Source organism: Scomber japonicus, chromosome 4 (assembly GCF_027409825.1).
Source record: "Scomber japonicus isolate fScoJap1 chromosome 4, fScoJap1.pri, whole genome shotgun sequence".
NCBI classification, from domain to species: Eukaryota; Metazoa; Chordata; class Actinopteri; order Scombriformes; family Scombridae; genus Scomber; species Scomber japonicus.
The window spans coordinates 28,749,272-28,760,973 of NC_070581.1; the positions used below are offsets into that span (position 1 = coordinate 28,749,272).

The following is an 11,702-nucleotide window of genomic DNA, read 5'->3' on the forward strand; positions in this document are numbered from 1 at the left end:
ACAAAAAGGCCTCAGGAGGGACCGGCCCCTCTTCAACACCTTCAGTGCACTCGTCATCACAACAAGGTATGAGATAGTTGGATGTTTGGAGATGTTTGGATGTAGATTAAAACAAAAAAAGGAGCATTTATACTTTCTGATCTGCATGTTGTAGATTGTGTAAAGGTATAAGCTGTTGTGGTTTTAGTATCCACCTCTCAGAAACATTTGAGTTTCAACCCAGCATGTCTGCAACCCTCCTCCTCCTCCTCCTCCTCCTCCTCCTCCTCCTGTGCTTTTGTTATGCAACGTCTGAAAGCATAATCAGATTAACCCCAAAGTAAATCTAAAGTTTGTCCACATATGAAACAGTTTCCCTGCTTTTCTCCTGCTTCTCACTCCAGACCATGAGCGCTCACGAGCACAACCACTCAGACTTCTTAAACGGCACACCGTGGTTCGTCTATGAGTGCACCATTGAACTCGATGCAGACTACCGGCGCATCGCCCTCTTCCTGCTCTACCTTTTCATCTTCATGGTGGGCCTGCTGGAGAACCTGCTGGTCATCTGGGTCAACTGGCGGCGGCGCCACACGGCCAACGGCGTCCTCTTCTGCATCATCAACGTGAGCCTGTCGGACCTGATGATGATCGTGATCCTGCCCTTCTTCATGATGGAGGTCACCATGGACAGGGTTTGGCTGTGGGGCCGCTTCCTCTGCAAGGTGACCAACCTCATCTATGTGATCAACATCTACAGCAGCACCTTCTTCCTGGCCTTCATGACCCTGGAGCGCTACCTGTCCCTCACCAGGCCAACGTTTCCAGCGTTCTTCCCCGTGGCGGGTCAGCGTCGCTGGGTGCTCTGCGGAGGCCTGTGGGCGTTCTCCTTCTTTCTGGCTCTGATGGAGAACGTCCACGTGGATCTCCTGGAGTGGGACGAGCCCGGCTGTTACATGATGCCTGAGTACAGCTACATCGAGTGGTTTGTCTCCGTGGCTTCCCTCAGCCTGCTCTTCCAGTTCCTGGGCCCCGCCGCAGTCATCATCACCTGCAACGTGCTTATCGCCCGAGCCGTTCAGAGGACGCCGGATGTGCAGAATCGGCGAGATGTGTGGCTGGTGCACGTGTACTCCCTGGTGTTTATCATGTGCTGGCTGCCGTACCACTTGGTCATGTTCCTGATGATCATAGATGACCTCGACCCCTACGCTTTCAGCTGCAACACGATGGAGGTCCTCTACTTCTCGTTTAGCGTGGTGCAGAGCCTGTCGCTTTTCCACTGCGTCGCCAACCCCATCCTCTACAACTTCCTGAGCAAGAGCTTCCGCAACAACCTGATGAACACCGTGTGGAACTACATCCCCAAACAGGGGGCGGAGGCAGACCAGGTGGGAGCGGGGAACCAGCCCAACGCTCACAACGGAGGCGGGGGAGGCATGGGGAAGCAGGGCAGGTTAAGTAACGCCAGCACCAGCCAGTCTGACATTGGATCGTAAGGAATGAAAGCTGACGTGAGAAAAGAGTCAGCTTCGGGAGTGAGACGTTTTCTAAGAGACGAGGAGAAGATTTGACAGAACTAAATCCAGTCTTGGTGCTTCAGAAGACCAGAGGCAAAGATTGAACAACGTATCGTCTCACTCTGGTCATAGACTCACTGTGCTGTTTCTTGTTATGTAAGAGATTACCAACATCACCCTCTCATAATTAACTTCCTTCCTCTTTTTTTCTTTTTAATCATGTATCCAACCACAATTTTAAACAGAGGCGAGCAGGAAATTCACAGGAACTAAAGGAAGAAGAAGAGGAATGTGTGTAAATAAGTCCGCTGTCTGTCCAGTGCCAGATTAAAGCAACCCTCATATCTTTATAAATATCTTGCAAATGTTGTAATGTAACTGAATAGACCGCTGTTGCATTTCATAACAAATCCTGCAGGTAAACATTGGCTCAGATTGCCTGATGCTCATCTGTCTCTGGTTGCTGCTGTCATCTAGTTTGTGCTGTAACTTGGTTACCTGTTAACATGCAATAAAACTCCCTGAAACATTGTTTGTATCCATGTAAGCTGAGAAAGCTGAGTTGACTTCTGTACTTTGTTATCATGACGTCAGAGCCTGGCAATGAAAAAAAAAAAAACTGGGCTACGTGCATGTTTGGAAGCTTAATGTGTTTATTTTACAGAGCCAGATCGCTGCTCTGGCACTTGGCTAATCTCACTGCTTGCTGTCGCTGTTGGTCTCTTATTACTGCAACATCAATTCCTGGAATGTGTCATGTTCAAGATTTACAATAAGAAAAAGGAAGAGGGGGTGTCAGCCCACAGATAGCACAATGGCAGGAAGAGACTGTTCTCTCAAAGGGCAAAGGTCACGAGCCCCTGGAAGCAGGAGGTTCATAATACGATGCAGAATTCTGCTAATTCCACTGAAATTGTGATGGATGTTTTTGTGGTTCAGGACGTTGTGAAAGGTCGTCCAAAACAGATTAAAAACCAGGTGTGAGAACAGTCTTCTTAGAGGCATTTATTTCATTCTTTTCAAAATCTAAAACAACATTTTAAAAAGGCCAACATAGTTTTTATACAGAAATTTAGATGTATAAAGCCGTATAAACAATAAATAGTTGCACTATTATCATAAATATGAGGTAAGACACAAATAATTACACACAAATGTGTAGATGGGCACTTAAATATCATGTTTCTACAGCACGACATACTTCACATGCTCCAGACAAGTGAATGCAGCATGTCACTAAATGGCATAATCTGAAAGCATTCATAAAGATGCTTCTTCACTGCTGATATAACACCAACAAACATGTTTTCATGGTTTAAATGACAAAGACAAATTACCACTTTTAACTTTCATGTGGCCACGTACATTATATTACATTGTATTTTGCAAAAACGCGCGAAAAATGAAGCTTTACAGGACACATAAAAAATTGTAGTGTGTGAAAATAGTGATTGCAAAAATAGGAAAATAAATTTCTATGCTACAATGAGGTGCTACTTTAATAAGTGTAATGTATCAATCACGGACATAAAAACCTATCCTGATATTTAAGTTGTAAAGATACAGACTTGTTTAGGGGTCGATGTCTCTCCCTTTGTCACTGACACAAGACAGGATACAGTGCCACCAAGTGGCTTCTCTTTATCTTAGTTCAAAGAGACTAAAACCTACAAACAGGTCGACTCAGTGAACAGCATCTGACGGATTAAATGTCGACTACATTCTACAAGTCTAAGTCTATTATATGCAGTATATGGTCCACGACAACCAGACACAGAGGAGGTGTCAGAGAGAGGCGACACACAGTCTATCAGGTGTCCACAGTGGGCAGCGGTTCTTTAGAGTGATCATTGTACATGAAGGTCTGCTCGATGTTGAAGTCCGGAGGCAGGTGGTCCTTGTGGAGCTCCATATGTGACGACACCAGCTTCAGCGTGGAGAAGTAAAGGCCGCAAACGGTGCAGCGGTACATCAGAGCTCCGGCGTGCGTCTTCAGGTGGCAGATCATGGTGGAGCGGCCTCTGAAGAAGCGCAGGCAGACTTTGCATTGGTAGGGTTTCTCCCCGGTGTGGATGCGGAGGTGATAGGTGAACTCCCCCGAGTGGGCGAAACGCTTCCCGCAATAGCGACATCTGTACCATTTCCCACGAACGCCCGCAGCTCCGACTCCCCCGTCCTGCCCAGAGCTCCCGTTGGTCAGGACCCCGGAGGTCAAGCTGTGTGTCGGCCCATGAAAAAACTTATCTGTTAAGCCGAAGCCCATTCCCATACCCAAACCCAGGTTGCTCATTTTCGCAAGGCCGCCAACGTCCCGAGGAGAGGAGGAGGAGCAGGAAGACGGAGGGCAATCCAGAGACTGATCGGCTTTACGTTTACCCAACCAGCTCTGACCCGGGCCTCCTCCTCCACCCCCCAGGGACTCGGTGGTGTGCAGGTTGAGGTGATACTGAAAGGCAGAGGAGGAGCGGAAAGTCTGTGGGCAAAGAAAGCAATGCAGCTCCTCCATTCCCGCCAATCCTCCTCCTCCTCCCATGACTCCATCTGCCCCGACTCTGTAAGCCCTGAGCACCGAGCGCTCCCTCTCCTTCGCCGCCGCCTCCTCAGCGTGTGCGGTCATGTGTCTGTCCAGCATGTGGCGCTCTACGAAGCAGCGGGCGCAGTGCGGGCAGGTGAAGACGGGCAAGGAGAGGTGGGCGAGGGCGTGCCACAGCAGAGAGCACAGGGAGAGCTGGGGGAGGTGACACACGCCGCAGCACAGGCTCTGAGGACACACGTGGCTCAACAGGTGGTCTCTAACGGTCTGTGAAGGAGGTGGGACACAAACATGAATGTGAGAATTTAAAATGAAAGCAGCAGGTGTAACAGTTGGTTAAAGAGTAAATTCATATTCTCATTTTTTTGTCCATGTTACTATCAGATGGCTCTTTGGGAGAGTTGGACCCTCATCTCAAAATGAATCACACAGTATGTCGAGACGTCTGCTGTTTGTATCGTTTGTACCAGAGAACCGATTTCACCATGTTCATGTGAGAAAAGCCATGCATGTTTATTAGACTCAGTGCTTATTTATTTACTGCCTTCATCTAAAGAATAACAGAACACCAACGTTGTAGTGAAAAACAGTGAAAAAAGCCCAAAGTGACATCATCAAATTTCTCATTTAATCCAAAAACTTTTAATTTGTTCTGATAGAAAACATAAAATTATCACATTTTGAGAGTTGGGGCTAAGAGATGTTTGGCAATGGTGCCTGAAAAGAGACAAATAATCATCTATATAGATCTAAATAGATTATTTTGGTAAAAGAAAATTGGCAACTAATTTTGTATTATATTTTTACACAGACATAAAATCACCTTTCAGTCATTTACAAGTGTTGACTCACATCCAGCAGCTGGACAGAAGCTTCAAATGAATAATAATGTTTCTCTGTAACTGCCGGATGTGGAAATAAGTGACTGTTTACTGACGAGTTCAACATATCAACTTAAAAGTCAGTGTCATTGTTTACCCAAGTGGCCAAAAATACCAGTTAAAGGAAGTTGAAGTTAAATAAACGGAAACATTTAGTTACTGTGTCTGTGAACAGCAGCTGACTCTTTATGGATGATGTTAAAATACTTAGACATTCATTTTCTGTAGTAAAAAGAAAATGAACTCATATTTATGTAGCAACAATTTAAAAAAAAATGACTTTCAATAACTATTTTTTTGGACCTGATTTACTCTGACATGCTCCAACCCTGATAATAAGTTTATATATGTTCACTGACCTGGAAGTCCTTGCTGAGGGTTTTGGTGCACACGGCACACTGCAGCTCGGCGCTCTGACCCTGGCCGCTGTTGGTCAGCGCCCCCTGCGGCAGCGTGTAGCTAGAAGCTGTCTGACGGTGGTGACGCAGCAGTTTGTTTTGGCTGCAGAACTGCAGGTGGCACATCTCACAGGTGAAGAGCTGCACGCCCACGTGGGTGAGGGAGTGGGTGACCCCGGCGGCTCGGTCCGGGAACGAGGCCCCGCACACTCTGCACAGCCCCAGCTCCGTTAGGTGGCTCTCGCCGTGTCGTCTGATGGCTGCCGGGTCCGCAGGAAGAGGCGCCGCGCAGGCTTTACAGGACAGCATGTTGCACGCCATCTGGAGGAGAGAAGAACGTTACTTCTGTTCTTTGACCGATGTTCACCTGAATTATTTAATTGCTGACAAACACCAACATTACCTGGTTGCTTGAGTTCCCTCCCTCTCCGTTCTCCACATACACAAGGTCATCTTCATCATCCTCTTCGTCTGCCTCCTCCATGAAGTTCTCATCGTCGCTCAGCTCGATGATCTCACCCGCCAGCTGCCTCCACTGCTCCTCCTCTGTGCCCTCCATCGTACCGTTTCCTTGCAGCACCTCCCTCTCCTCCTCATTCTCTCCTTCCTCCACCTCTCCGAACATCAGCCTGCCGTCTCTGTGCACGTCCACCACGCCGCCCTCCACCGACCCAACCTGCAGGCTGCCGACCGGCTCTCCTGAGGATGACGTTGGGGCGCAGGCCTCCGCTCCGAGCTGAGCCGAAGAGTCGGGGAAGGAGCAGGAGTCAGACGGCGCAGGGTCGCTGCTCCGGGGCAAAGAGCTGCCTACGCTCTCTGAAACCATCATCCGTCCATCTCTGCCACCTTCCTCACAGCTGCCTCCTGCAACCTCCTCCTCCTCCTCCTCTTCCAGCCCCTGCTCAGTCTTCAGCTGCAGCACTGGCCCCGGAGGCAGCACGCCGTCACTCTGAGTGGAGTGGCTGCTGGTTAAAATATGATCTGCTGCCATATGCCCATAGCCTATATGAGACTGGAGGTCTTCTGCCTTCAGATCAAGAGACAGAGCCCCGCTGTGAGCTTCACGGCCCGTCCTGGCTGCCCTGGCTTGGAAAAGAGGCGAGGGAGCGGCAGCAGGGGTCGGGGCGGCAGACGGACCAGCTGACGATGACAGAGAGGAGCAGGAGGCGGCAGAGGAACACACAGACGGCGCCGATACTGAAGCAGCACTGACAGCAGCCACCGTGGAAGCAGCAGCAGCAGCGGCGGCGGCAACCATGCTCGAGTCCAGGAGGTCTCTGGGACTGCTGGCTTTACTGCTCGCCGACACAGACGCCTGCAGATCAGGGAAGGTGGCATGACAGGCCTTCACCAGTTCACTAACCCCCAACCTCTCAGCCAGCTCGTACAGAACCCCGACATCTATGAGATCGGTCAGGATTTCCCCCGTGTAGACGAACGTCAGCACCTTCTCAAAGTTAGCCGGGGATATAAACTCCAAAGAGAAGGCTGTGGTGGACGCGGTCGGCGCCCGGGCAAACAGGTTGCGGAAGTACGTCCCGGCGCAGGCCAGCACGGCACGGTGAGCTGCAAATGTGCGGTTGCCGACCTGGAGGAACACATCACAGTACTGGCGGGATTGGCGGCAGCGGTTGAGCTCAGTGAGAAGGCTGGCAGCGTGGCCAGGACCCTGCAGCCGGATCCTCATCCCTGCTGCTGCAGCTCCTGGTGTGCTACAGTCCGACTGAGGGGAGAAATAAGAGACTGTCACTGAGGCAGAAGAGAGGACAGAGATGTGTGAAACATGCTGTAACAGTCAGATTAGTCTTTCTCTCTTTGCTTTGAACAGAAAACACATCACTCCTGTCCTGGCTCAATTACACTGGCTCCGTTAAAGAAATCAATTTAAAGTTTTGTTAATAACTTTCAAATCTGTACATGATCTGGCTCCACTTTACATCGCTGAACTCCTCACACCTTATCCTGCACTAAGATCCCTCAGATCTACAAATCAGATGTTATTACAGGTTTGAAACTAAAGGAGATCACACTGCTTGTGCTGTTGTAGGCCCAACGTCTCATTTTAAAAAGCTTTTAAAAACCCACCTGTACAGACATTTCAGTCATCATTATAATGTTGTATATTTGCTGCTTTTTGTTGTTTTATTTATTGTTTAATATTCCATCTATTTATGCTTGATTATTGTATGTATTGTATGTTTCTGTGTATCTGATTATGTTAATATTATATTATGTGAAACACCTTGTAATTTCACTTTGGAGAGGTGCTATACAAATAAAGTTTTTTATTATAACTATAATTACTGTGTATTCATCAATATATTATAGTTATGGTTATATTTCTAGTCTCTATACTATATGTATTGTTTATTTTTCTATATATTTCTGTAGTCATTGTGTATAATTTAGCCTGTTTTTGTATTGTGGCTGCTGTAACATGTTAATAAAGTATCTATCTATCTATCTATCATATATTCTAAGTGTTAAAGAAGTGAGTGTATTAATTATTAATGAAAGCAGGAATATTTTTAAGCTTGGTGTAAACAAACAGAAACAGAAACATTTTAACCCCCTACAAATAAATCCTGCTGAGCTTCACCAGTGTTTATCAGACTCTCACTTCACATCTTAATACATTGATCATAACAACAGAAGCAGATTATTCACTCTCAGACAGTCCAGACACATTATAATAATTAATAAATATGCTCACTAACAGCTTAATATCTCACATTAAACACATTTAAAATCCTCTCCTGGTTAACAGAAGAGCCTCCTTTATATCGTGACAGTTTCTTACCCATTAAAAGACGGTTTTATCTGTGTTTTACTCCTTTGTTTCTCTTCTGTTTTTCTTCTCCGGTGTCAACTGATTAGAAACCTTCTTCATCGTCTGTCGCGCTGTGATGACGTAGAACAACAAGACAGCAGCGCACAGGCGCCTCCTACCGGCAGGTTAGTGTCACTGCAGTTAAATAAATAAATAAATAAATAAAATATACATCCTCCTGCTTTTGTAGAGCTACCAAAGTGCTTTATTAATGTATCCACACTCAGAACACACTTATTTAATCTTTATTTATTTATTTTTAATGTATTAACTTACTTATTGTCTTCAGTTCTTTGAGGGGGTTTGTAGTTAATAAATTAATAATATGAATTTGTATTCATATATAAAGCAATTGAATAAATAAAAAATACATCTCCTGCATTTGTAGAGCTACCACAGTGCTTTATTAATGCATCCATACTCAGAACACACTTATTTAATCTTTATTTATTTATTCAGTTGTAATGTATTAACTTCCTTATTATCTTCAGTTCTTTGAGGGGTTTTGTAGTTAATAAATTAATAATATGATTTTTTATCCATATATGTATGTATATATATATATATGTATATATATATATGCAAGGCAGCTTTATTTGTGTAGCACATTTCATACCCAGGGGCAACTGGGTGTGTCAGGGGTCAAATGTAACTGTAATTCATTACATCTACTGAGAAAATATGTGTAATTCAATTAAGATAAGTTAAGATAAGGTGCATATTTATTGATCCCCCTTGGGAGAAATTCATAAAATAAAATAAAATACTATACAATAAACAATCTCTGTGTAAATAAATCTGCACTATATATAAATGTGCAATATGCAGAAGTTGCTGAGATTATATACATGAGTGCAATGTTCCTGGGATTTACAGTAAGGACAGCATCAGTCTTTTCTAGTGGGAGACACTGGGAGGTACTGGGAGCTGTGGTGTTGTACAGTCTGATGGTCTGCAAGAGCTCCCCGAGTGCTTTGAGGTACGTGGCTGGATGATTGTGTGATTTATTTTTACAACTTTACAACAACTAAGTGTGTTTTAGTTAGTGTATAATCACCTGAAAATGAGAATTATTGTGTTTTCGTTACCTTAGAATGAGTCCTTTATATCTACATCGGGAGCAGGTCTTCATTCATGGAGGCCGCCATGTTGCACCGCCATGTTTCTACAGTAGCCCAGAAGGGTCAAACCAAACACTGGCTCTAGAGAGGGGCTGTCTCGTTTTCATTACAGTTTCTTTTACAAGCTTCACAGGTACGAGGAGAGGAGGAGGGAGGGTATTCAGTCAGTTCTAGATATCACTAAATTGTACACACTGGTCCTTTAAAGGGAAAAAATGATAACTTTATCTTCACTAATCAAAAGTCTACTTTGGAATTGTTACTTTACTGATCGTCTACAGTCAAGCTGCTTTAGTTTGGAAAAATACATCTTTATCTTTTCCAAATCAGCGAATATGACTGCTGCTGTCAAAATGTTATATTCAGTCTTTCTTTGAGCTGATATCAAACAATATATTTTATGTAGACTTGAATGTACCAACACTAAAATGTCCAAACATATAACATATTCAATAGGAGGGCCCTCTTATGAGTTTTATTACATATTTATCTTTCGTTAGTTTTTTTTTCTTTCTTAATCTCAAAACATTCTGCATGTATTACTAAAGAGGAAGGAAGTAAGGAGAGAAGGAAGGAAGGGAGAGAAGGAAGGAAGGGAGGGAGGAAGGAAGGGAGGAAGGAAGGAAGGAAGGAAGGAAGGAAGGAAGGAAGGAAGGAAGGACGAAAAGAGGAAGGAATTTAGGAGAGAAGGAAGGAAGGAAGGAAAGAAGGAAAGAAAGGAGGAAGGAAGGAAGGAAGGAAGGAAGGGAGTAAGCAGGGAGAAAGGAAAGGAGGAAGGAAGGAAGGAAGGAAGGATGGAAGGAAAGGAGTAGGGAGGGAGGAAGGAAAGGAGGAAGGAAGGAAGGAAGGTAGGAAGGACGAAAAGAGGAAGGAATTTAGGAGATAAGGAAGGAAGGAAAGGAGTAGGGAGGGAGGAAGGAAGGAAAGGAGTAAGGAGGGAGGAAGGAAAGGAGGAAGGAAGGAAGGAAGGAAGGAAGGAAGGAAGGAAGGAAGGAAAGAAGGACAGAAAGGAGGAAGGAAGGAAGGAAGGAAAGGAGTAAGGACGAAAAGAGGAAGGAATTTAGGAGAGAAGGAAGGGAGGAAGGAAAGCAAAAAGGAAAGGAATAAGGACGAAAAGAGGAAGGAAGGAAGGAGGAGGGAGCAAAGAAAGAGGGGAGGAGGGGAAGAAGGAAGGAACAATTAAAGAAAGAGGGAAGAAAGAAGGAACAGTCAAAAGAGATGGGGTCAATTTGACTCGGGGGGGGGACAGGAGGGTTAATGCTCTGCAGATTATTAATGTCGAAACCACACCGCAATCAGTCCAGAGAGAAGGAAGGAAGGAAGGAAAGAAGGAAAGAAAGGAGGAAGGAAGGAAGGAAGGAAGGGAGGAAGGAAAGGAGGGAGGAAGGAAAGGAGGAAAGAAGGAAGGAAGGAAGGAAGGAAAGGAGTAGGGAGGGACGAAGGAAGGAAAGGAGTAAGGAGGGAGGAAGGAAAGGAGAAAGGAAGGAATTTAGGAGAGAAGGAAGGAAAGAAGGACAGAAAGGAGGAAGGAAGGAAGGGAGAAAGGAAGGAAGGAAGGAAGGAAGGAAGGAAGGAAGGAAGGAAGGAAGGAAGGATGGAAGGAGGAAGGAGCAAAGGAGGTTTGGTCCTACACACAAAGACAAAATAAAAACACAATCAAAAATCGTGATAATGCTAATTAAAAAAAAGTTTATTTTATTCCGGTAACCATTTCTTTGAGGGATTCACACGACCCACAAAGTGTCAAAAGCAACAGTGACACCTGTAACCGCTTCATATTTCACTGTAAATGTTTTTTTGTTTTTTTTGTGGGATTGACTTTCACAACAGCAACATGAATGTGTATAATGTCAAAAAGTCATCATGTAGTTTTTCTGGCTACCCCGAAATAAAACCTTTTAACAAAGAGTCACATGTTCACATAATGTTCTGCTTACTGGTTTTTTTATGCGTTTTATGACATATAAGAGAATAGGAAATTATAAAAGACGATGAAAAACAAACTGGACGTATTTTCAAAACTACCAGTAAGAAATCATTTACAAAAATTGAGTCGGATTTTTTCAGTTGTGTCTTCGTTACAGCGTTTAACATTAAGTATGTAGTATAGGTACATTTACAGTATATTAAAATGCGATATCTTTGACCTGTGAGAGTAACACTGACATAATTCATCTTCAAAACCATTCATTTTTTCTAAGTCTAAGCAGAATGTCATATTTATTATCTCAGCTGATTCGTCACTGGAAAACAGTTTATAATGGCCAAAATCGACCTTTTGTACTGCTGCGACAGGCACACATTAACTAACAACATGACATATTGCAGGTTTATGTCTTATTTGTAAAGCCAAAAAAGAAAAAAAAAAAAAAAAAAAAAGCTGTTTTGGTCCAGTCACCACAAATCTGAACAAAAAAAGAAAAAGCGCCACGTACGCTCT

At 44.5% G+C, this 11,702-nt stretch overlaps 2 protein-coding genes across 2 annotated transcripts; one reads left to right on the plus strand and one right to left on the minus strand.

Annotated features, from left to right (window-relative positions):
- Positions 1-1,663, plus strand: gpr182 (G protein-coupled receptor 182). The gene is made up of 2 exons (XM_053317284.1): positions 1-66; positions 384-1,663. Exon 2 carries the CDS (start codon positions 387-389, stop codon positions 1,476-1,478), a length of 1,092 nt encoding a protein of 363 aa, XP_053173259.1. The 5' UTR covers positions 1-66; positions 384-386; the 3' UTR covers positions 1,479-1,663.
- A 1,646-nt stretch (positions 1,664-3,309) lies between these two features.
- Positions 3,310-8,180, minus strand: LOC128357044 (zinc finger and BTB domain-containing protein 39). Its single transcript, XM_053317275.1, has 4 exons — positions 8,112-8,180; positions 5,715-7,034; positions 5,273-5,632; positions 3,310-4,299 (listed from the first exon to the last, which is right to left on the minus strand). Exons 2-4 carry the CDS (start codon positions 6,996-6,998, stop codon positions 3,310-3,312), a joined length of 2,634 nt encoding a protein of 877 aa, XP_053173250.1. The 5' UTR covers positions 6,999-7,034; positions 8,112-8,180.
- Positions 8,181-11,702: the final 3,522 nt, after the last annotated feature.

What these genes read in the sequence shown, in the direction of transcription:
- LOC128357044 (XM_053317275.1), bottom strand. Translation starts at nt 6,998, where the DNA reads ATGAGGATCCGGCTGCAGGGTCCTGGCCACGCTGCCAGCCTTCTCACT. An exon ending in GAGGGAACTCAAGCAACCAG is followed by an intron (nt 5,633 to 5,714) that starts GTAATGTTGGTG and finishes TCTCTCCTCCAG; the next exon opens with ATGGCGTGCAACATGCTGTC. An exon ending in CCCTCAGCAAGGACTTCCAG is followed by an intron (nt 4,300 to 5,272) that starts GTCAGTGAACAT and finishes CCTCCTTCACAG; the next exon opens with ACCGTTAGAGACCACCTGTT.
- gpr182 (XM_053317284.1), top strand. Translation starts at nt 387, where the DNA reads ATGAGCGCTCACGAGCACAACCACTCAGACTTCTTAAACGGCACACCG.